Source organism: Salvia hispanica, chromosome 1, assembly GCF_029641045.1.
Source record: "Salvia hispanica isolate PSC_SH4W2 chromosome 1, Shi_PSC_v1, whole genome shotgun sequence".
NCBI lineage: Eukaryota > Viridiplantae > Streptophyta > Magnoliopsida > Lamiales > Lamiaceae > Salvia > Salvia hispanica.
The window spans coordinates 47,141,415-47,165,394 of NC_142692.1; the positions used below are offsets into that span (position 1 = coordinate 47,141,415).

A 23,980-nucleotide genomic window follows, 5' to 3' on the forward strand; every position below is an offset into this window, starting at 1 on the left:
CCGAAAGTAATCTTCTGGATGTCGCGGCTGGTCGGAAAAATAGTCGGCAACGAGCCTTTCGTGGGCTCCCTCTCGATCACGAGAGATGTAGCGACGTTTTGCTCTAGTTGGTTGAGGAGGAGGGGTGGGGGTATTGGCAGCGACATATGCTTCATAGGCGGCACGATATTGTTCATAATATTCTTGTTCTTCGTGCTCCGCTTCCGCAATGAGATCGGTGAAATCTATTTTTGAATTTTTTAGAGAGGGTTTCGGTGAGAGAGGAAGATGTAGATGATTTAGTATGAAAAAATATGAATGAGAGATAATTTGATGTGAAAAGTGGATGATGAATGTGTGTATTTATAGACGATTTTGGGATATAAAAAAAAATTCACAAAAATTCAAAAAAAACGTCCATAAATGGCTCTATTTTTTGGGAATCCAAAAATATACTCCCTCCGTCCCGCTTAAGATGACACGTTTTCCTTTTTAGTTTGTCCCAACTAAGATGACACATTTCCTTTTTTGGTAACTTTCTCTCTCCAATGAATACATTCAACCATTTTTTCTCACTTCTATTAAAATATACATCTTTCTTTATCTCTCTACTTTAATACTTACACCCACCTTCTCTCTCTCCAATTAAACACTTTAACCAATAACTCCTAAAACCCCGTGCCGGCTAAGCAATGTGTCATCTTAGCCGGGACGGAGGGAGTATATTTTTTAATTTTTGTATTATTTCGAATTATTTATGAATTTTTTTTTAAAAAAAAGAAAAATCGAATTTGCCAACGGCTAAGCTATTGGCCAATCAAATCGTGCCACGTAGGGCTGCTCAGCGGCACAGACGTGCTCTTAGCTAAGAGCAGCGTCGTGCCGCTGGCACGGACGGACGACGCCTGCTCAACGGCACGAACGGACGGACAATAAAAACTTTACTGTTACGGATGCTCTTAAAGCCTCTTAAATAGTGGGAGTGCGTCCGAATAACGATTCTCTTGGCAGTGTAATTATAAAGAAATACTACTAGTATTAATGGATAGGTATAAATAAATAAAGAAAAAATAATAAAGATAATACGTATACGCTAACATGCGCGAGGGAGAGACACGTTGTTAATCTACGCCATCAATATTTTCCTTCCCTGATTTATCTTATGCACTGCCGTTACCCTACACTTCACCCGCCTTCGTCTATTCTGTGCAGCAGTCAATCAAAAGGGTTTTCGGCATCTCTCTCTCCCACCTCGATCATCAATGGCTGACAAGACTCAGTTTGATTCTCGCCCCAATCTGATCACCAAAGGTTCACATTCTTCTCCGCAACCTCTTTATTTTCGTTTGTTGCTTGCCGTTTTCGCGTCATTGTTTTCTTCTCCGCTTAATGTTTTCTCCATGATTTGTTTTCTAGTATTGTTTTCCAGTCGTGAATTGATGCCGCTGTTGCGTGTTTCGATTTATGGCGTCATTGTGGGTTTAGGGTTTTCAATTATCACCTTCTCGGATTGAAAATGGAAATTTCTTCTTTTTAACTCTTGTTAAACTCATCAGTGTGCTTGAAAAATCGATTCTTTCGATAGCAGTACTTGATAATGTGAGGTTAATTTGAGAATTTTATAGTCAATAGTAGTTTGGCTTGAAGCGATTTCCTTCCCTATTGTTGGGAACAAGATTTATCTATCTGGTTTTGACTAATGGAGTATTTGGTGGCGGCTGCTTAACGTGAATAGTTGATTTAAGTTGCTACCTTACTCCGCACATTATTTTAAATTCATTTCAGTGCAGTGTTACCTAGTAATTTCACTGACCGTTATCAGCAGGGACGGAAGGAATATTTAACTTAGAAATGTGAAGTAATGTATTGCTCTGATTACCAACTCGAAGAATCAGGAATCTAGGATGCTGAATTGCATGCATTTTTGTTCGCTTTAGTCGTTCCTACCCTAGTTTTTTAGTAGTACTGGTTCAAATTTTGATTTTTGAATCTTCTCATGAAGTGTTATTACTCAGAAATGCCATTTGTTCTTCAATACTATTATTTCTCATGACACTTAAATTGTAGAAATGACTATAGGAAGATGTATTGTGAAAAGAAATGGGTGAATTCTTATGCTTTTGCATCTATTTCACTCGGAAAATGCTTGTGAGCTTTTATGGGTCTTTAACAAAATAACGCCATTGACCATCAAATGGTATTTCCGAAATATTGTCTTGATAATTCAAACAACTTGGTTGCTTGATGGTTCTCGTGTCCACCAAACTCCAAACCTTTAGTTAGAGTATTTAAGTAGGACGGCAACAATTTGTAAATTGGTTATTGTTTTCACTATTTTCATGAATCGGAGACGGCATAAATGGAATAAACTGTATAAAGCACATCGAATGCTAAATAATATTTACAATCAGTTTCAGTCCAATAGAAATTGTTAGTTACCCTGTTTCTCTTTTTTATTGGTGTAGATCTCCATGGAGCTGATAATTCCATTCCACTATCACCTCAGTGGCTTTTACCAAAACCAGGGGAGAACAAAGCTGGAGTGGTTGCTGGGGTTTGTTATTATATATTTAGTCCTTTTCCCCCTGATTATTTATTTCATTCTTCCTCTAAATTGGGGTTTCATATTTGAATAAGCATTGGAGTTTTGAACAATTCTTTCTCTGTGTCATTATTTATGCCATATACATGGTTTTCTGGTGCAGGAAAACCATCTTAGTCCACTTCAAGGACAGGCCAATTCTCGAGATGGTACAAAACTACCTGGAACAGTTGATGGCGTGAGTGATAACCAGAACAAGAAAGATGTTTTCCGTCCATCCATAAGAGATGTGGAATCTGGTAGGCATGAACGTTGGCGTGATGAAGAAAGGGATACCAACTCCTCTGTCCGCAAAGATCGGTGGAGAGAAGGGGAAAGAGAGCTTCCTGGTAACCGACGAGTGGATCGGTGGGTTGATTCTTCTGGGAAACAGTATGGTGAAGTACGCCATACTCCAGTAGAGCGATGGGCTGATCCAGCAAATAAAGAAGGTCACGATCAACGACGAGAGAACAAATGGAATACTCGTTGGGGGCCTGATGACAAAGAGGTTGGCGTGGTGCGTGAAAAGTGGGGGGATTCTAGTAAAGAAAATGATCTAATTCTTGACAACTCTCAACCTCGTGCTCATGCAAAGGAAGAGAGGGATGGGGAGCATTTTCGACCATGGCGACCAAACTCATCCAGCCGAGGAAGAGCAGAACCTTACCACCAAGCTTCACCCCCAAACAAACAAGTTCCTGTCATTTCACATGGAAGGGGACGTGGAGAAAATCATGCACCAACCTTTTCTCTTGGCAGGGGAAGGATTAACTCTTTGGGGAGCTCAGCCTCCCACTTAGGCGGTACTCATGGACCTGTCTTAGAAAAAGATGATAGTGTTAACGGTGAGTCCCATGCTCTAAAATATAGCAGGGCGAAGTTGACTGATATCTACAGGTCAGTTGATATGAGATCCTGCGCAAAGTTTTTGGAGGGGTTTATTCATGTACCTTCTCTTACTCAAGAAGAATATGTAGAGCCCATAGCTTTTTGTGCCCCAACAACTGAAGAATTGGTAAAGCGTGCTACCTATTGGCTGCAAAAGTTTTTGAAGGCTGGTCTATTATAAAATTGATTGTGTAGGTTCAATTGTAGGTTATCCTCGAGGGGATTGAGAAAGAAGAAATTGTCAGCAGTGGTGCACCTCAAACCAGTAAAGATGGATCTGCAGGCCGAGCAACTACTGACTTTATGCATTCTAGAAGAAACAGGCTTGGTATTTGTTTTTATCAGTATAGTGCATTATTGTGTGCCTAATTCACTAACTTTAGTCAATTTTAGCAGACAATTTTCCAGCAAATTCAGTTTGTGTTTCCTTTTGCATTAGCAGGTAGTAGAGATGATTTAGCAGCTTCTCACGGTGATTCAGAAGGTTTATCTGATGAAAGGCAGATATATTCCCGGTCTAATGCAAAAGTGGAGGCCATGCAGGACTATCAGAGTTCTGATCACAAACTGAATGCTGAAGGTAAATTCACAATGTATAATTGTATGAAGAAAAGCAAATGAGTGTTGTTTAACCAAACAAATAAGTTAATATAATAGTATCTGATTTACAAAAACCTTCAACACTTTTGGTGGTACAAAATCTCCTCTGAATTATATATATAAATATTTACTGGTATATGTTGATGTTAAGTCATTACTGGTATTCATTCCAGTTGGCCTTTGGATGTGTTGATTGTTCTAGTCCTTATTAGTACTCATGCATTTAGTTTATTTAATTCTCTGATTCTTGATTTTCAGCTTTGAAAGAAAATAGGAGCATTCTTGGTTCCAGAGAGTCTAGTGCCCCGGGACATGATGGTTCATGGAGATCTTCATCTTTTAACCGTGCTTTGGAGAACAGTTCAATGGATTCCCCTAACACTAGAAAGGGACCTCAGTTCCAGATGGGTGATCATCCTATGGCGAGAAGACAAACATCAGCAGTGTTGGACAGGGAGATTGAGGCACGCAAACTTTCCCAGATTCCACCTGAAGACTTGGTACTCATCTATAAAGATCCACAGGGTGAGATTCAAGGTCCATTTTCTGGAAGTGATATCATTACATGGTTTGAGGCTGGGTATTTTGGCATAGAATTGCTAGTTCGCTTAGCCAGTGCGCCGGCTGATAGTCCATTCACTTCACTTGGAGATGTGATGCCACACTTGTGTGCTAAAGCACGTCCACCTCCTGGATTCAATTCACCTAAGCCCAATGAAATACAAGATACATCTGGTAGGTTAAACTATGGAAACATGGGGAATCTTCACCCTGTTTTGAATGAGGCTGAAATGTCAAAAGCTGATTCGAGATACAAACCTGGTTCGGCGACTGAGGCTGAAAACAGGTTCCTGGAGTCACTCATGGGGGGCAGCATGAATTCTGCAGCACTTGAAAATTTTGCTCTCTCAGAAGGTTTGTCTATTTCTATATAAACAAAAAAAGAAAATGCATTCCTAATGTTGAGATTTCAGCAAAGATTACTGTGACTTCACTGCCTTCTTTATTTCAGTTTTCGCCTCTGAATCGTATTTTTCTTGTTATCTGACGAGAATATTATTTGCAGCTATGCAGGGATACATTGGAAATAATTCTAACAAATTTCCTTCCGTGGGTGGTAATAATGGGGATGATCCTTATATATTGGCGAAAAAGATGATGCTAGAGAGGCAGAGATCTCTTCCAAGTCCTTATCAATTTTGGCCAGGGAGAGATGCAGCTGCTATTGCTGCAAAGACAGATTTGGTGGGTGATGCATCACTGGCTCGCCAGAATCTTTTGTCTTCTGTTGCAGACAATGCTCTTGCACATTCACAGAATGTGGACTTAATGTCATCCCGTCAGGGGATAGCTGAAAGACCCAGCTCCAATGTCAACAATGGAATGGGTGGCTGGTTGAATTTCCCTGTCCAAGGAGGACAGGACCCACTTCAGAATAAGTTGGACAATCATCACTCTCCGAATTTTCCTCCACAATCTGCAAGTAGCTTGCAGCAAAGGCTGCAGATGCAGAATCCATCTATGAGTAATTTATTACCCAAATCCATGGACAACTCATCCAACCTATTAACACCGGATAATCTACTCGCATCTGGTCTGTCCCAAGACCCGCAACTGCTAAGTTTGTTGCAACAGCAGTATATGCTGCAGCTGCAATCTCAGGTGCCAGTTCCACCACAACAATCTATTTTGGATAAGCTACTGCTTTTAAAGCAGCAACAGAAGCAGGAAGAGCAGCAACAATTATTGCATCAACAACAATTGATTTCTCAGTTGCTCTCTGAGCAGCATCCTAATCAACGACTGGGTGATCCATCATTCCAGCATTTGCAAGCTGGAGCTTTGGCTGCAGGGATTACTAATGTTGATCATGCCTCATTTCAACAACCACACGAGTTATTTAAAAATGGTCTTCAGCTTCAATCCCAGAATCCACAACGTGAAAATGTTGTCTTACCTGTTGCCCCTCCCAGTATTTCACAAGATTTTAACCCATATGTTGCTCCTGAAACATCTATGCATGCCCCACATCCAACTTTTGCTAATAACGTGGAGCAAAGGAATTGGAATGCCACCCTGCCTCATCAAATTATAGAAAAGCAGCAAGAGATCTCTTCTATGCCAACTGATGGAATGAAAGAAATAGGTATATCAGAAGTGACCAACAATAAGCCATTGGAGCGCACGTCATATGATGATGAAACTGTCATATCTTCAACCTGTGATGTTGCTTTGAGTCCTACACCTGTATTATGTTCAGCGGAATCACTTAAACAGGAATTGCCTGCTGCTAATATTCACCTAGATGTAGATGCATCGAATGAGAGTTCTGCTAGAACTCTTGCATATGCACAAGATATAGGTGAAAGAGTCACTAGTGAGTCCTTGCTTGTTAACAAATTGAAAATTCCTGAGGCTGTGGAAGCAAAGAAGCCGGTAGAGAAGAAATCCAAAAAACAAAAGGCTTTGAAGGTTTCTACTGAGTTGGTAAAGGGTGCGACTAAGCCACAACAGACAAAATCAGAAAGTGAAAGAGCAAACATGCCTCAGGCAAAACCTGAGACAATGTCTGTCCATGTAGATGCACTTGAGGCACCTGTTTCCATAAAGGAGAGTAAGGCTGCTAATGATGTGGATTTGCTTGGCAAGCAATCACTGTCTTCCTGGAATTCTGCAGGTGATGAAGTAGCAGTTGAGAGCAAGGGTCAGACAGAACAGCGTGCATGGAAACCTGCTCCTGGTTTCAAGCCAAAATCGTTGCTAGAAATACAGCAGGAAGAGCAGAGGAGAAGAGCACAAGAAGAAGTGGCTGTTTCGGATATCTCAACATCTCTAACCTCTATTGCCATTTCTCCTCCCTGGGCTGGGGTAGTTTTGAGTTCTGATAATAAGGCACCTAACATAACTCACCAGGATACCAGTGCTGAGTTACAATCAGAGAGTTCCTCAGTCCAGAAAAACAAGAAGAGCCAAGCTGAAGATCTATTTTGGGATGCTGCTACCAAGTCAGTCGAGAGAGAAATGGAAGTTACTGAAAGTGCTGCCTGGGGAGTGCCTTCCAAAACAGTGAGTTCACAAAATAAGGCTGTTGATGATGATGACTTTATCGAGGCTAAAGATACTAAAAAGAGTCGTAAAAAGGCTTCTAAAGCTAAGAACGCCGCAGCTAAGGTTGCTCCTGCAACTTCAGTAGACTTGGCTGTTGGATCAAGTTCAAATGACAAGGGAAAAATTACTCGGCAAATGCTGCAAGAGAAAGAAGCTTTTACAGCAGTGCCATCAGGCCCCTCCTTTGGTGATTTTGTTATGTGGAAGGAGGAGTCTGCAAGCCCATCTCCTGGCCCTGCTTGGTCCACTGATTCCAGCAAGCCTCATAAGCCAACTTCACTCAGGGATATCCTAAAGGAACAACAAAAGTCCATGCCATCTGTACCTGCAATTCCGGTGCCAATTCCTCAGAAATCTGCAACTAACCAAACTGCCCTTGTAAGTGTTTCCTCATGGTCGGTCTCTGGATCATCACCTGGAAAGGCTGCATCCCCTAGACAAGTTTCTTCGCAGACAAAAAATAAAGTGGAGGATGATCTCTTCTGGGGGCCATTGGATCAAGTGAAACCAGAGGCAAAGCAGTACGACTCTCTCTTTATTTGTCATAATCTACATATCATAATTACAGTAGTTGTCGATGAAGTAATGTTTCCTGATCATGGTTTAGTAGACCTTGAAGCTGGTTTATTTTTTTTGCATATTAGTTTTATAATTTTGCATCTTAATTTTGTTGAATAGATACGATGTTAGGTCTTGGATACAGGATTCTTTAACAACGTTAATATTTGGATTGGGTAGAAAAAGGAGGTTTTGGGGTGTTAAAAGGTTTGTGATGGCAGATGTCATAGGACAGATAAATGTCTATTTGTATATCTGAAGTTGTACCAGCTGAAGATTATTTTTCTCCTAGGCGATATGTGGTTGTAGTTTTTCTTTTTAGGAAAAAGGGGTATATTGGTAGATGAACCCGTCCAGAATCTTGTCTGTCAGCCCTGTTTCCGTCACATGCACTTTGATAGGAGATGCATCATCAGGTGATATGCATGAGCTGGCATTTAATTCTACTTTGGTTTGTTATTATTTTGATAATATGGTTAAAGAGTTGGGAAGCAGGTACTTTCATTAATGACACTGTAGGAAATGACCCATTATCTCTCTCTGAATTAACTGCAACCAGATAAATTTGGGATTATTTCCAACACATGCATGCTCTCTGAGCTAACTACCTCCATTGTTTTAGTACAACTGTATAATGATATTCTAGTGCCAATATTCCTCTCATACCTTCATATGAATGGTGAAAATTGAAATATTCTCTAGTGGCAATTCTTGATATCTGCATATAGTTTGGCTGGTAAAATATTTTCTCTAGTGGTAGTTTTTGTGATTTGTGTTTCTGCTCCATTCCGTGCAGGTCAGGTTATCCTCAACTTGGAACACAGGGCAGTTGGGGAAGCAAAACCCTACCTGTGAAAGGAAATGCCGGTGGTCCATTGAACCGAGAGAAATCAATCGGTGGAATTTCTTCAACTGCTTCCTCCACTCAGTCGTCAATGAAAGGGAAGAAGAATGCCTCCAACAAAAATTCAGGTGTGCAATTTTGATATACTTGAATTTATTTATATATTTCTCAAAGGAAAATAAAAACTGAAGCTATCTCTCCTATATACTGTGATCAGAGGCCATGGACTTCAAGGAATGGTGCGAGAGTGAGTGCGCCAGACTTGTAGGTTCCAAAGGTATCTATTGCAATTACCTCATTCTACTCTCGTTCCCTTTTCTGGTTTTGTTTGAGGTATTTTAGGCGAATGCCCTGCATTTCCTTGATAGTAATAGAGTTGACATAATTGTATCCACTCCATTCTTTCTTGCAGATACAAGTTTCCTGGAATTTTGTTTTAAGCAATCAAGAGGGGAGGCCAAAACGCTTCTAATAGAAAATCTTGGTTCATTTGATCCCGACCACGAGTTCATCGACAAGTTTCTAAATTACAAAGACTTTTTGCCTGCGGATGTTCTTGAAGTTGCCTTCAAAAGCCAGAACAATGACAAGGCCTATGGGTCGACAACGAGAGATGTGAACACGAACTTTGTTGATGGATTGGGCTCAGCGAAAGGTGGTGTGGCAGCGAGTGATGGGGATGTGAAAGGAGGTGGAAAGAAGAAGGGGAAGAAGGGGAAGAAAGTGAGTCCATCCGTTTTAGGATTTAATGTGGTTAGCAACAGGATCATGATGGGTGAGATTCAGTCAATTGAGGATTAAGCCCATAGCTAGGAAATTGCAAATACATTTGTGTTGACAGACTGTATATGCTTTTGTTTCTCTTCTTTTAGTGAGGAATTTTAACCCCTCTTTATAGAGCAACTGCAGCACTAATTTATCTGCTCAAGCAATTTTGTTAAGTTATCCAGAGTAGATATCTATACACTACTGTACTGACTGTGAGAGTTGAATGCTTAGTTATATATATATGCTACCAGTTTTCATACTTGTTTTTGCTCATCTTAATTCTTAGCAACCTTGATTTCTAGTAGATTAAGACAGTAGTAAAAATGACCATCCTGAAACCAAATGTTTTATATTTATTGGGACGAAAGAAGTATGTGTGTATGGCTGAGCAAGTCCCGATTGAAGGAAATGACCCTATCAACACCGCCTAATAGTGCATGTTTAGACAAGTTTTCCATTGTTGAATGTAGTTCATTACATGTGAAGAGACAAAAGTTTCTCATCTATGCAAACAAACCTCTAATACTTTGGTATATGTCATATAGCATATACTCCATTCTTTTTCAATTTATTCAACTCCCCCCCCCCCACCCCCCACCCCCGTCCCAACCCCAACACAACACACAAAATTAGACCACTTTTTTAGGCTAGTTTTTATCTCTTAGTTGTCCTCATTTTCAACTAACAATACTTCAATTACTTTTTTTTTTCTATTATACCAATTTAACATTAAAATTCGTGCTCTTCAAAGTATTTATTTTTATGAAACAGATGAGATACTATTTTCGATTTAAAATAGGAAAAAATGATGCATAAGTTAAGACGGAATGGTTGGTGTGACAGTTGGATCCATTAAGACAGACCTTGAATCAACTATTCTATACTTAGACATGGCGGTGAAAGTAGGGCACAAAGCCCTATATGCTTGTTGTATTGTCTCTCTTATAACTGGATCGATCAAGTTGAACTTGAGGGTATTAAACTGATAGCCAAAATGATTAAAAATAGATATCTAAAGACAAAATTGAGATGATGATGCCGAAAATTGATAGAGGATTTGAGGCAAATGTTGATATTCGGTCTGCAACTCAAAAATCCGCCCATGTAAATACCATTGTCGTTACCGACAAACTGACAATTGGTTTGGCAAAGATGAAGAAGAAGACGACTGTGAAGCTTGTGCTTCCGAAGGATATGTGCAGGTTAACTTTTCTAGTTGTGCTTACTAGTTACTCCCTCCGTCCCCGATTAAGAGTCACATTTTGACCGGGCACGAGTTCTAAGAAATGTAAATAAAAGTTGGTTCAAAAAGTTAGTGGAATGTGAAACCCATTTTTTATATTGGTTTTATAATAAAATGAGGGTTAATTGAGTTAGTGGAATGTGGGACCTACTTACTATTTATGGTAAAAATGAAGTGTGACTCTTAATTGGGGACGGACCGAAATAGAAAAGTGTGACTCTTAATCGGGGACGGACGGAGTATCTTCTTTTTCAATTTATTTGTTTTAGTGTAAAAAACTGTTTACTTAATAGTTAATCTGTCCTAATGTAAGATGATATTTTATAAAAATGAACGGTCAACTGAATTTTAACCAGATTGATGAGTTAAAATGATTAAATCTCGCGCTATACCAATTTAACATTAAAATTCGTGCTCTTCAAAGTCCTTATTTTTATGAACGTTCAACTGAATTTTGATCTAATTGACGAGTTAAATATGGATCAAAACATATTGTTTAGAACATATGCAATTATGATATCATTAGAATCCTTATATGAAAATTAACGAAATATTACTCACTCCGTCACGTAAAAATAAAACATTTGACTGCACGAGTTTGAATACATAATTGGTAATGAATGAGAGAGATAGAAAGAAAAAATTATTGGAATATATAGTGGAGATTGTGATCACCTCATTAGAGAGAAAAAAGTTACCAAAAACAGAAGTGCATTATTTTTATGGGATAGACTAAAATGAAAAGAGTCTATATTTTTATGGGACGAAGTGAATATCAACTTTTGTCATCTGAACATATGCAATCAGGATATCATTAGAATCCTTATAAAATTACCTTTAATTTGATAGATTTCGAAAATATAATTTAAATTTAGACAATTATATAAATGCAAACTTTTGAAACATTTTTTAAGAAAAGAATATAGTTGGTTATAACTAAAACGTTGGTATTAGATATTAGTACCTGAAATTGACGTTTTATGTTGATAACTAAACAATTGTACGAGAGCAATTTTTAACTTTCGTATTTTATACTCATTTAAAATTTATATACCACTATGATCCACCATTATAACTATTAAACATTAATAATAATATAGGTCTCACTATCCACTAACACTACTTTAACTATTATTTTTCTCATTTCTCTTATTTACTAATTATGCACTAACACTACTTTAACTATTATTTTCCTGCATATATTTTTATAAGACGAAAACTGTATACCTTTGTATGTTCAACATCAAAAGTTTTTTCATTCTTCCTTATTGAATTTGATATAATCATATTAGTGCTAAAATACACAGTCAATACTAAATCGGAGACATCAACTTGTTCATCGAACATATGAAATTTAGCAAGAAAATCATATACTACAAAATTAGGTTACAAAAATCTTAGGACATCCCGCTCCCGCCTTTCAAATCAAATAGTGGGAGGGCATAAATAGTGTCTCCGACCACGGCGACTTCTTTAATAAGTGAAAGAGTAAAGGCCAAAATTGATCCTGAACATATGACCATTTTACGTTTTTGGTCCAGAACATTATCTTTTGGATTTTCTGGTCCTAAACATATGAAAATTTGATCATTTTAGTCCTCCGTCAACATTTCCGTTAAAACTAACGGTCAATGAGTTTAATCCCGATTTTGACCAAATTAAACTTTTAATTCTGATTTTTTACTCCCTAATTATTTCGCTAATTATTTTATAAATATTCTAATACCCATCATCACCACCCCATCCACTCCAGAAAAAACCCTCTAAAACCATGGGGTTGTGCCGCGGCGGCGGCGGAATGTGGTGTGGATTCTGGGGATTCTGAGCTGGTGGTAAATTGTGGTGGAGCGACATTTCTACCCCTAACATATTAGGCTGCAAATTTGAGTAAATCCCACTCGATTCCATCCAAAAACTTAAAAAGATCCAATTTTTCACATAAATATAGTGTCAAACTAGGAAATTAAGAACAATGAATGGGACAAATAGTGATTGACCAAATTCTTGATTGATGCTGACTGCGTTTCTAATTCAGCATTGTGATAAGTAAAAAAGATCAAGAAAAGGGGAAGATAAGAAGAGGTGGTTTTGGTAGTATGAAATCAGGGGAATGCGTTTGTGGAGAAATCAGGGTAAGGGGCAGAAGGTTTTGGTTGAAGATGAGTAGTAGTTTTAGCTTCTTGTTGATTGCAAGAGAGAAAAACAGCTATTTACCCATGGAGACGATGTGTTTAGAATATTCATAAAAATAATTAGGGCATTAATTAGGAAGTAAAAAATCAGAATTAAAAGTTTAATTTGATCAAAAATTGGGATTAAACCAGTTGACCGTTAGTTTTAACAGAAATGTTGACGGAAGGATTAATTGTGATCCGATTTGAAATGTACAGGACCAAAATGATCAAATTTCCATATGTTCAGGACCAAAAAATCCAAAAGATAATGTTTATGACCAAAAACGTAAAATGACTATATGTTCAGATCCAATTTTGGCCTTTACTCATGAGTGAAATTTATGAGGAAGTTAAATGGATAGATATAAAATAAATAAAGAAAAAATAATAAAGATAATACGTATACGCTAACATGCGCGAGGGAGAGACACGTTGTTAATCTACGCCATCTTTCCTTCCCTGATTTATCTTATACTCAGCCGTTACCCTACACTTCACCCGCCTTCGTCTATTCTGTGCAGCAGTCAATCAAAAGGGTTTTCGGCATCTCTCTCTCCCTCCTCGATCATCAATGGCTAACAAGACTCAGTTTGATTCTCGCTCTAATCTGATCACCAAAGGTTCACATTCTTCTCCGCAACCTCTTTATTTTCGTTTGTTGCTTGCCGTTTTCGCGTCATTGTTTTCTTCTTCGCTTAATGTTTTCTCCATGATTTGTTTTCTAGTATTTTTTTCCAGTCGTGAATTGATGCCGCTGTTGCGTGTTTCGATTTATGGCGTCATTGTGGGTTTAGGGTTTTCAATTATCGTCATTTCGGATTGAAAATGCCAATTTCTTCTCTTTAACTCTTGTTAAACTCATCACTGTGCTTGAAAAAACTTTTCTTTCGATAGCTGTACTTGATAATGCGAGGTTAATTTGAAAATTTTACAGTCAATATAGTTTGGCTTGAAGCTATTTCCTTCCCTCTTATTGAGAACAAAATTTGTCTTTCTGGTTTTTACTAATGAAGTATTTTGTGGCGGCTGCTTAACGTGCATATTTGATTTTAGTTGCTACCTTATTCCTCACATTTTTAAAATTTATTTCAGTACAGTGTTGCCAAGTAATTTAACTGGCGGTTCTTTCTAACTCTTGTTTAATTCATCAGTGTGCTTGAAAAATCATTTCTTTCCATTGCTGTACTTGATAATGTGGGGTGAATTTGAAAATTTTACAGTCAATAGTTGTTTGGCTTGAAGCAATTTTCTTCCCTCTTATTTGGAACAAGATTTATCTTATCATGTGTTTTACCTTGCATATTTTATTCAAATGCAGCAGAAAAATGTTATTCCTTATATCTATCTATGTGATTAAGTCAGTCACTCCTAAATTAGTGCCTAATGGAGAAATCGTGCACCTCTGTTTAGAAGTAGTATATGAGGTTTCAAAGAGTCAATTTGTCATTATCTCCATTTCAGTTTTCCCTATTTTTTAGTTGTACTGGTTCTGATGTTTATTTTTGAATCTTATCATGAATTGCTATTACTCAGAAATGCCATTTGTTGTTCAGTACTATTATTTCTCATGTCACTTAAATTTTACAAATGACTATCGAAGATGTGTTGTGAAAAGAAATGGGTGAAGTCTTATGCTTTTGTATATATGCAAATGCTTGCGAGCTTGTCGGTCTTTAACACTATTGACCATCAAATGGTATTTCTGATATATTATCTTGATAATTCAAACAACTCAGATGCTTAATGGTTCTCAAGTCCACTGAACTCCGAACCTTTAGTTGACTATTTAAGTAGGATAGCAACAACTTGTAAATTGGTTAAATACATAAGCACATTTACCAGGTTCTGATTTTTTCTCTTTTATCCACTAGAACATTTTAGGTTCATCACTTTGCTTATTGTTTTCACTATTTTCACAATTTGGAGACAATATAAATCGTATAAACTGATTAAAGCACATCAAGAATTCTGAACAATATTTTCTATCAGTTTCAATCCAATAGAAATTGTTAGTGACCCTGTCTCTCTTTTTTATTGGTGTAGATCTTCATGGAGTTGACAATTCCATTCCCCTATCGCCACAATGGCTTTTGCCAAAACCAGGGGAGAACAAAGCTGGAGTGGTTACTGGGGTTTGTTATTATCAATTTATTCCTTTTCCCCCTGATTCTTTATTACATCATTCCTCTAAATTGGAGTTCTACATTTTAATAAGCATTTGAGTTTTGAACAATTCTTTCTCTATGTTGTTATTTATGCCACAACACATGGTTTTCTGGTGCAGGAAAACCATCTTAGTCCACTTCAAGGACAGGCCAATTCTCGAGATAGTACAAAACTACCTGGAGCAGTTGAAGGCTTGAATGATGACCAGAACAAGAAAGATGTTTTCCGTCCATCCATAAGAGATATGGAATCTGGTAGGCGTGAACGTTGGCGTGATGAAGAAAGGGATACCAATTCCTCTGTCCGCAAAGATCAATGGAGAGGAGGGGAAAGAGAGCTTCATGGTAACCGACGAGTGGATCGGTGGGCTGATTCTCCTGGGAAACAATATGGTGAAGTGCGCCGTACCCCAGTAGAGCGATGGGCTGATCCAGCAAATAAAGAAGGTCACGATCAACGCCGAGAGAGCAAATGGAATACTCGTTGGGGGCCTGATGACAAAGAGGTTGATGCAGTGCGTGAAAAGTGGGGGGCTTCTAGTAAAGAAAATGATACAATTCTTGACAAAGGGTCTTCTCAACCTCGTGCTCATGCAAAGGAAGAGAGGGATGGGGATCATTTTCGACCATGGAGACCAAGCTCATCCTACAGCCGAGGAAGAGCAGATCCTCACCACCAAGCTTCACCCCCAAACAAACAAGTTCCTGTCTTGTCACATGGAAGGGGACGTGGAGAAAATCATGCACCAACCTTTTCTATTGGCAGAGGAAAGGTTAACTCTATGGGGAGCTCTGTCTCTCACTTAGCCAGTAATCATGGACCTATCTTAGAAAAAGATGACAGTGTTAATAGTGAGCCCCATGCTCTAAAATATAGCAGGGCGAAGTTGATTGATATCTACAGGTCAGTTGATTTGAGATCCTGCACAAAGTTTTTGGAGGGGCTTATTCATGTACCTTCTCTAATTCAAGATGAATATGTGGAACCCATGGCCTTTTGTTCCCCGACACCTGAAGAATTGGTAAAGCGTGCTACATATTGGTTCCAAAATTTTGAATGCTTGTCTATTATAAAATTGATTGTGTAGGTTCAATTGTAGGTTATCCTCAAGGGGATTGAGAAAGAAGAAATTGTGAGCAGTGGTGCACCTCAAATCAGTAAAGATGGATCTGCTGGCCGAGCAACTACTGACTTTATGCATTCTAGAAGAAACAGGATTGGTAATTTTTTAATCTGTATAGCTCATTATTGTGTGCCTAATTCACTAACTGCAGTCAAGTTTTAGCAGACAATTTTCAGTAAATTTAGTTTCTGTTTTCTTTTACATTAGCAGGTAGTAGAGATGATCTTGCAGCTTCTCATGATGATTCAGAAGGTTTGTCTGATGAAAGGCAGGTATATTCCCGGTCTAATGCCAAAGTGGAGGCCATGCAGGACTATCAGACTTCTGATCACAAACTGAATGCTGAAGGTAAATCACAATGTTCGTTTTGATTGCTGTATGAAGAAAAGCAAATAGTGTTGTTAAACTAAACAAATAAGTTGATATAATAGTATCTGATTTACAAAAAAATTCAAAAGTTTTGGTGATACAGAATCTTCTCTGAATTATACTCCCTCTGTCCCTGATAATTTGTCCAATTTTTCCATTTCGATCCGTCCCACATAATTTTGTCCCATTTCACTTTTTACCATTTTTGGTAGTGGACCCCATATTCCACTAACTCATTCCTACTCACAATTTATTACTATAAAACTAATATATAAAAGTGAGACGAATTATCCAGGACGGAGGGAGTACTATATAAATATTTACCGGTATATGTTGATGTTAAGTCATTACTGTAATGAAATGTTATTATTCATTCCAGTTGGCCTTTGGATGCGTTGATTGTTCTAGTCCGTATTAGTGGTCTTGCATTTAGTTTATTAATTAATTATCTAATTCATGCTTTGTTCAGTTTTGAAAGAAAATAGGAGCATTCTTGGCTCCAGAGAGTCTAGTGCCCCGGGACATGATGGTTCATGGAGATCTTCATCCTTTAACTCTGCATTGGAGAACAGTTCAACGGATACCCTTAACACTAGAAAGGGACCTCAGTTCCAGATGGGTGATCATCCTATGACGAGAAGACAAACATCAGCAGTGTTGGACAGGGAGATTGAGGCACGCAAACTTTCTCAGATTCCACCTGAAGACTTAGTACTCATCTATAAAGATCCGCAGGGTGAGATTCAAGGTCCATTTTCTGGAAGTGATATCATTACATGGTTTGAGGCTGGGTATTTTGGCATAGAATTGCTAGTTCGCTTAGCCAGTGCACCGGCTGATAGTCCATTCACTTCACTTGGAGATGTGATGCCACACTTGCGTGCTAAAGCACGTCCTCCTCCTGGATTCAAATCACCTAAGCCCAACGAAATACAAGATACATCTGGTTGGTTGAACTATGGAAACATGGGGAATCTTCACCCTATTTTGAACGAGGCTGAAACGTCAAAAGCTGATTCAAGATACAAACCTGGTTCAGCGACTGAGGCTGAAAACAGGTTCCTGGAGTCACTTATGGGGGGCGGCATGAATCCTGCAGCACTGGAAAATTTTGCTCTCTCAGAAGGTTTGGCTATTTCTATATAAACAAGGGAAAAAAGAAACTGTGTTCCTAATGTTGTGATTTCAGCAAAGATTACTGCCACTTCAGTGCCTTCATTATATCAGTTTTTGCCTCTGAATCATATCATTCTTGTAATCTGACAAAAATATTATTTGCAGCTATGCAGGGATACAGTGGAAATATTTCTAACAAACTTCCTTCTGTAGGAGGTAATAGTGGGGATGATCCTTATATATTGGCGAAAAAGATGATGCTAGAGAGGCAGAGATCTCTTCCAAGTCCTTATCAATTTTGGCCAGGGGGAGATGCAGCTGCTATTGCTGCAAAGACAGATTTAGTGGGTGATGCATCACTGGCTCGCCAGAACCTTTTGTCTTCTATTGCAGACAATGCTCTTGCACAGAATAATTCACAGAATGTGGATTTATTGACATCCCGTCAGGGGATAGCTGAAAGACCCAGCTCCAATGTCAACAATGGAATGGGTGGCTGGTTGAATTTCCCTGTCCAAGGGGGACTGGACCCACTTCAGAATAAGTTGGACATTCATCACTCTCAGAATTTTCCTCCACAATCTGCAAGTAGCTTGCAGCAAAGGCTGCAGATGCAGAATCCATCTATGAGTAATTTATTACCCAAATCCATGGACAACCCATCCAACCTATTAACACCGGATAATCTACTCGCGTCTGGTCTGTCCCAAGACCCGCAACTGCTAAGTTTGTTGCAACAGCAGTATATGCTGCAGCTGCAATCTCAGGTGCCAGTTCCACCACAACAATCTATTTTGGATAAGCTACTGCTTTTAAAGCAGCAACAGAAGCAGGAAGAGCAGCAACAATTATTGCATCAGCAACAATTGATTTCTCAGTTGCTCTCTGAGCAGCATCCTAATCAACGACTGGGTGATCCATCATTCCAGCATTTGCAAGCTGGAGCTTTGGCTGCAAGAATTACTAATGTTGATCATGCCTCATTTCGACAACCACACGAGTTATTTAAAAATGATCTTCAGCTTCAATCCCAGAATCCACAACATGAAAATGTTGTCTTACCTGTTGCCCCTCCCAGTATTTCACAAGATTTTAACCCATATGTTGCTCCTGAAACATCTATGCATGCCCCACATTCAACTTTTGCCAATAACGCGGAGCAAAGGAATTGGAATGCCATCCTGCCTCATCAAATTGTCGATAAGCAGCAAGACATGTCTTCTATGCCAACTGATGGAATGGAAGAAATAGTTATGTCAGAGGTGACCAACAACAAGCCTTTGGAACGTACGTCGTGTGATGATGAAACTGTCAGATCTACAACTTCTGATGTTGCTTTGAGTCCTACACCTGTGGTATGTTTAGCGGAATCACTTAAACAGGAATTGCCTGCTGCTAATATTCACGTAGATGTAAGTGCATCAAATGAGAGTTCTGCTAGAACTGTTGCATATGCACAAGATTTAGGTGAAAAAGTCACTAGTGAGTCCTTACCTGTTAAGGAAATGAAAGTTCCTGAGGCTGAGGAAGCGAAGAAGCTGGTTGAGAAGAAATCCAAAAAGCAAAAGGCTTTGAAGGTTTCTACTGAGTTGGTAAAGGGTGTGTCTAAGCCACAACAGCCTAAACCAGAAAGTGAAAGAGCAAATATGCCTCATGAAAAACCTGAGACAATGCCTGTCCATCTAGATGCACTTGATGCACCTGTTTCCATAAAGGAGAGTAAGACTATTGATGATATGGATTCGCTTGGCAAACAATCACTGTCTTCTTGGAATTCTACAGGTGGTGGGGTAGCAGGTGAGAGCAAGGGTCAGATAGAACAAGCTGTGTCTGCTTCAGATCACACCCATGCTGGACAACGTGCATGGAAGCCTGCTCCTGGTTTCAAGCCAAAATCGTTGCTCGAAATACAGCAGGAAGAGCAGAGGAGAAGAGCACAAGAAGAAGTGGCTGTTTCGGATATCTCAACATCTCTAACCTCTATTGCCATTTCTCCTCCCTGGGCTGGGGTAGTTTTGAGTTCTGATAATAAGGCACCTAACATACTTCACCCGGATACCAGTGCTGAGTTAAAATCTGAGAGTTCCTCAATCCAGAAGAACAAGAGCAGCCAAGCTGAAGATCTATTTTGGGATGCTGCTGCCAAGTCAGTCGAGAGAGAAATGGAAGTTTCTGAAAGTGCTTCCTGGGGAGTGCCTTCCAAAACAGCGAGTTCACAAAATAAGGCTGTTGATGATGATGACTTTATCGAGGCTAAAGATACTAAAAAGAGTCGTAAAAAGGCTTCTAAAGCTAAGAACGCTGCAGCTAAGGTTGCTCCTACAACTTCAGTAGACGTGGCAGTTGGATCAAGTTCAAATGACAAGGGAAAAATTACTCGGCAAATGCAGCAAGAGAAGGAAGCCTTTACAGCAGTGCCATCAGGCCCTTCCTTTGGTGATTTTGTTATGTGGAAGGATGAGTCTGCAAGCCCGTCTCCTGGCCCTGCTTGGTCCACTGATTCCGGCAAGCTTCATAAGCCAACTTCACTCAGGGATATCCTAAAGGAACAACAAAGGTCAATGTCATCTGTACCTGCAATTCCGGTGCCAATTCCTCAGAAATCTGCAACTAACCAAACTGCCCGTGGAAGTGTTTCCTCATGGTCAGTCTCTGGATCATCACCTGCAAAGGCTGCATCCCCGAGACAAGTTTCTTCGCAGATAAAAAATAATGTGGAGGATGATCTCTTCTGGGGGCCATTGGATCAAGTGAAACAAGAGGCAAAGCAGTACGGTTCTTTCTTTATTTGTGATAATCAACATATCAGAATTACAATAGTTGTCGATGAAGTAATGTTTCGTGATGATGGTTGCATAGACCTTGAAGCTTGTTTTTTTTTTCGCATATTAGTTTTATAATTTTGCATGTTAATTGTTTGTTGAATAGATAAGATGTTAGGTCTTGGATACAGGATTCTTTGATAAAGTTATTATTTGGATTGGGTAGAAAAAGAGGTTTTGGGGTGTTAAAAAGGTTTGTGATGGCAGATGTCATAGGACAGATAAATGTCTATTCGTATATCTTAAGTTGTACCAGCTGAAGATTATTTTTCTACTAGGCGATATATGGATGTAGTTTTTCTTTTAATGTAAAGGGGGTTTATTATTAGCTGAACCGGTCGAGAATCTTGTCTGTCAGCCCTGTTTCCCTCACATGCACTAACATTTAATTCTACTTTGCATGGTTATTATTGTGATAATATGGTTGAAGTGTTGGGAAGCAGGTACTTTCATTAATGACACTGTAGGAAATGACCAATTATCTTTCTTAGAATTAACTGCAACCAGATAAATTTGGGAATATTTCCAACACATGCATGCTCTCTGAACTACCTCTATTGTTTTAGTACAACTGGACAAAGATATTCTATTGGAAATATTCTTCGCATACCTTCATATGCATGGTGAAATATTTTCTAGTAGTAATTCTTGATATCTGCATAAAGTTTGGCTGGTAAATTATTCTCAAGTGGTTGTTTTTGTGATTTGAGTTTCTGCTCTGTTCTGTTCAGGTCAGGTTATCCTCAACTTGGAACACAGGGCAGTTGGGGAAGCAAAACCCCATCTGTGAAAGGAAATGCTAGTGGTCCATTGAACCGAGAGAAATCAATCGGTGGAAGGCCTACTGAGTATTCACTTTCTTCAACAGCTTCCTCAATGAAAGGGAAGAAGAATGCCTCCAACAAAAATTCAGGTGTGCAATTTTGATAGACTTGAATTTATTTATTTATTTCTCAGAGAAGGAAAATTAAAACTGAAGCTCTCTCTCCTATATACTGTGATCAGAGGCCATGGACTTCAAGGAATGGTGCGAGAGTGAGTGCGCCAGACTTGTAGGTTCCAAAGGTATCTATCGCAATTACTTCATTCTATTCTCGTTGCCTTTTCTGGTTTTGTTTGAGGTATTTTATGCGAATGCCCGAGTTGACATAATTGTATCCACTCCATTCTTTCTTGCAGATACGAGTTTCCTGGAATTTTGTTTTAAGCAATCAAGAGGGGAGGCCAAAACGCTTCTGATAGAAAATCTTGGTTCATTTGATCCCGACCACGAGTTCATCGACAAGTTTCTAAATTACAAAGACTTTTTGCCTGCGGATGTTCTTGAAGTTGCCTTCAAAAGCCAGAACAATGACAAGGCCTATGGGTCGACAACGAGAGATGTGAACACGAACTTTGTTGATGGATTGGGCTCGGCGAAAGGTGGTGTGGCAGCGAGTGATGGGGACGTGAAAGGAGGTGGAAAGAAGAAGGGGAAGAAGGGGAAGAAAGTGAGTCCATCCGTTTTAGGATTTAATGTGGTTAGCAACAGGATCATGATGGGTGAGATTCAGTCAATTGAGGATTAAGCCCATAGCTAGGAAATTGCAAATACATTTGTGTTGACAGACTGTAAATGCTTTTGTTTTTCTCTTCTTTTAGTGAGGAATTTAACCCCTCTTTTATAGAGCAACTGCAGCACTAATTTATCTGCTCAAGCAATTTTGTTAAGTTATCCAGATTAGATATCTATACTACTGTACTGATTGTAAGAGTTGAATGCTTAGTTATATATTTGTGCTACCAGCTTTCATACTTGTTTTTGTCTCATCTTATCAGCTCTGATTTCCAGCCAAGATTTAAGCGCTTCAAGATAGTCATTTGTCTTAGTCAAAGGACCAAGTCAGTAATTACTAATTCAACAATAAAATAAAAATATTAGATATCAATTATGTCAAATTTTAAGCTATGTTTATAGATGGAAATTTTAGTATTTGTCTTTTATTTTTGACATGTATCGATTGTGAAATTGACAAGAATGCAGAAATAGAGACAACAAGAAATATAAATATAATCTGGAAGTGATGTTAATTGGGCTCCCTATTTTATTTTGGAGATAAAAGCATGCAAAGTATTATACGTATGTATTTTGATAAAAAAAAAGTTCTTGCACAACTTTACAATGTATACTCACAATTACTGATTTTTTTAATTTCATCTTGTTTTGTCACGAACTAGATTCATGCCGAATTTAATGTTTACACAATAGCCGTAACATTGGAGGTGAGTTAATCAATCGATCTATGTCATCAATTTACAATGAAATTTCACATGACTAATAATATCAGATGATATTAAAGTTCAGTAATTATTAAATAAGTTGTACTATAAAATGCAAAAAATAAAATTTGATCAAAGTTCAATAATTTACATGCTTTTAGAATCCCTTTATTTTACCGATATGCACCAAAATAGCACAAAATCAGCACAACTTTCTGCTTCATTTTTTCATTAATAAAGAATATTCATAATATTATTTAACGTTAGAGTATACTACAGATTTAATAAGTATGAACCATATTCTCATTATTTAAACCCCATGAAGAATGTCAAATAATGAATAGTACTATGCCATTAGAAACAGAGCAACGTTATTATCTTAAGCTATTTTGGGGTATAGGGCTAATTCAAACCATGTTAATAAAAAATATAGTAACATAAGAAACTGAATATAAAAATAGAACAACAATAAATTTTACTAATCCGACAAAGTTAATAAAAATAACTCATATTATACCAAAGCATAAAGCTTGACAATTGAGACGAAATCTATACAAATATTTTATCTATAATTATTACAAGAGATACTTGTTCTAAAAATTTAGGCTCACCTATTATATCCCTAATTTTATGAACAACATTGTAATATGACATAGTTATCCTTTATTATTGTAACATTGTCTATATATATCCTTATAATTTTTAATTATACTTTATAATTTTATATCATTTTATCCTCTTTTAGTTATTAAGTATAATAAATTAATAATTTACATGCATTGCAGAATTGCGCAACCTTAGGAATCGAATGATTATTTTCACTTGCATTCCATTCCTTTAATTGACAGCACTACAATTTTTTTTGGAACTGATGTTTTTTATTTCGAATCACTATACTTTATAATTCCATAATTTTAGCCTAAATGTTTTGGCATCTCTCTCTCTCTCTCTCTCCGATTTGTTGCATTCCTTTATGTTCAAGATTTGTCATTGCTTTCCTAACCTCATTCCATTTCACTCTCATTGTCATTTTATTGAACTTTGGACTTTCTTCTTTTTCCTTTTTAAAAAAATAACTCCTTGAGAATAAACCTCATTATTCGGTTATCATTCTCTCCATCGTGATGGGCATCTTACACAAAGAAACAAAATAAAACCTGATGAGCTCATAATGTATAATATTGGAGGAGACTATTGTCTCATTTAAGGTTGGATTGTTGTATACAATTGGTATTTATTGCCCTTCATAATCCATGATATTGATACAAGTTGACGAGTTCGCACCGCAGCCTATTTAGATAGCACCCTCTATCATTTTTATTCAAATCTTATTTTTTGTACATGTCGTTTGCATAACTTTTTATACATATTAACATGTT

The 23,980-nt window shown here is 38.1% G+C and overlaps 2 protein-coding genes across 5 annotated transcripts; both read left to right on the top strand.

Moving 5' to 3' along the window:
• Positions 1 to 1,137: 1,137 nt before the first annotated feature.
• On the top strand, positions 1,138 to 9,588 carry LOC125218202 (protein ESSENTIAL FOR POTEXVIRUS ACCUMULATION 1-like). Of its 2 annotated transcripts, none has more exons than XM_048119828.2 (10): positions 1,138 to 1,290; positions 2,445 to 2,533; positions 2,685 to 3,578; positions 3,659 to 3,779; positions 3,891 to 4,031; positions 4,310 to 4,966; positions 5,118 to 7,680; positions 8,514 to 8,689; positions 8,779 to 8,838; positions 8,974 to 9,588. In XM_048119828.2, the coding sequence occupies exons 1-10, from the start codon at positions 1,242 to 1,244 to the stop codon at positions 9,360 to 9,362; spliced, it is 5,139 nt and encodes a 1,712-aa protein (XP_047975785.2). In that variant the 5' UTR covers positions 1,138 to 1,241; the 3' UTR covers positions 9,363 to 9,588. The 2 variants fall into 2 exon arrangements, with proteins under 2 accessions (XP_047975785.2, XP_088918471.1); XM_089062345.1 differs by having other exon boundaries at positions 1,145 to 1,290; positions 3,894 to 4,031.
• Positions 9,589 to 13,209: 3,621 nt separating this feature from the next.
• On the top strand, positions 13,210 to 22,136 carry LOC125218201 (protein ESSENTIAL FOR POTEXVIRUS ACCUMULATION 1-like). 3 transcript variants are annotated; one of them, XM_048119827.2, is made up of 10 exons: positions 13,210 to 13,366; positions 14,790 to 14,878; positions 15,031 to 15,933; positions 16,012 to 16,132; positions 16,243 to 16,383; positions 16,874 to 17,530; positions 17,734 to 20,290; positions 21,074 to 21,255; positions 21,348 to 21,407; positions 21,522 to 22,136. In XM_048119827.2, exons 1-10 carry the CDS (start codon positions 13,318 to 13,320, stop codon positions 21,908 to 21,910), a joined length of 5,148 nt encoding a protein of 1,715 aa, XP_047975784.2. In that variant the 5' UTR covers positions 13,210 to 13,317; the 3' UTR covers positions 21,911 to 22,136. The 3 variants fall into 3 exon arrangements, with proteins under 3 accessions (XP_047975784.2, XP_047975782.2, XP_047975783.2); XM_048119825.2 differs by having other exon boundaries at positions 13,211 to 13,366; positions 17,686 to 20,290; XM_048119826.2 differs by having other exon boundaries at positions 13,219 to 13,366; positions 16,246 to 16,383; positions 17,686 to 20,290.
• Positions 22,137 to 23,980: the final 1,844 nt, after the last annotated feature.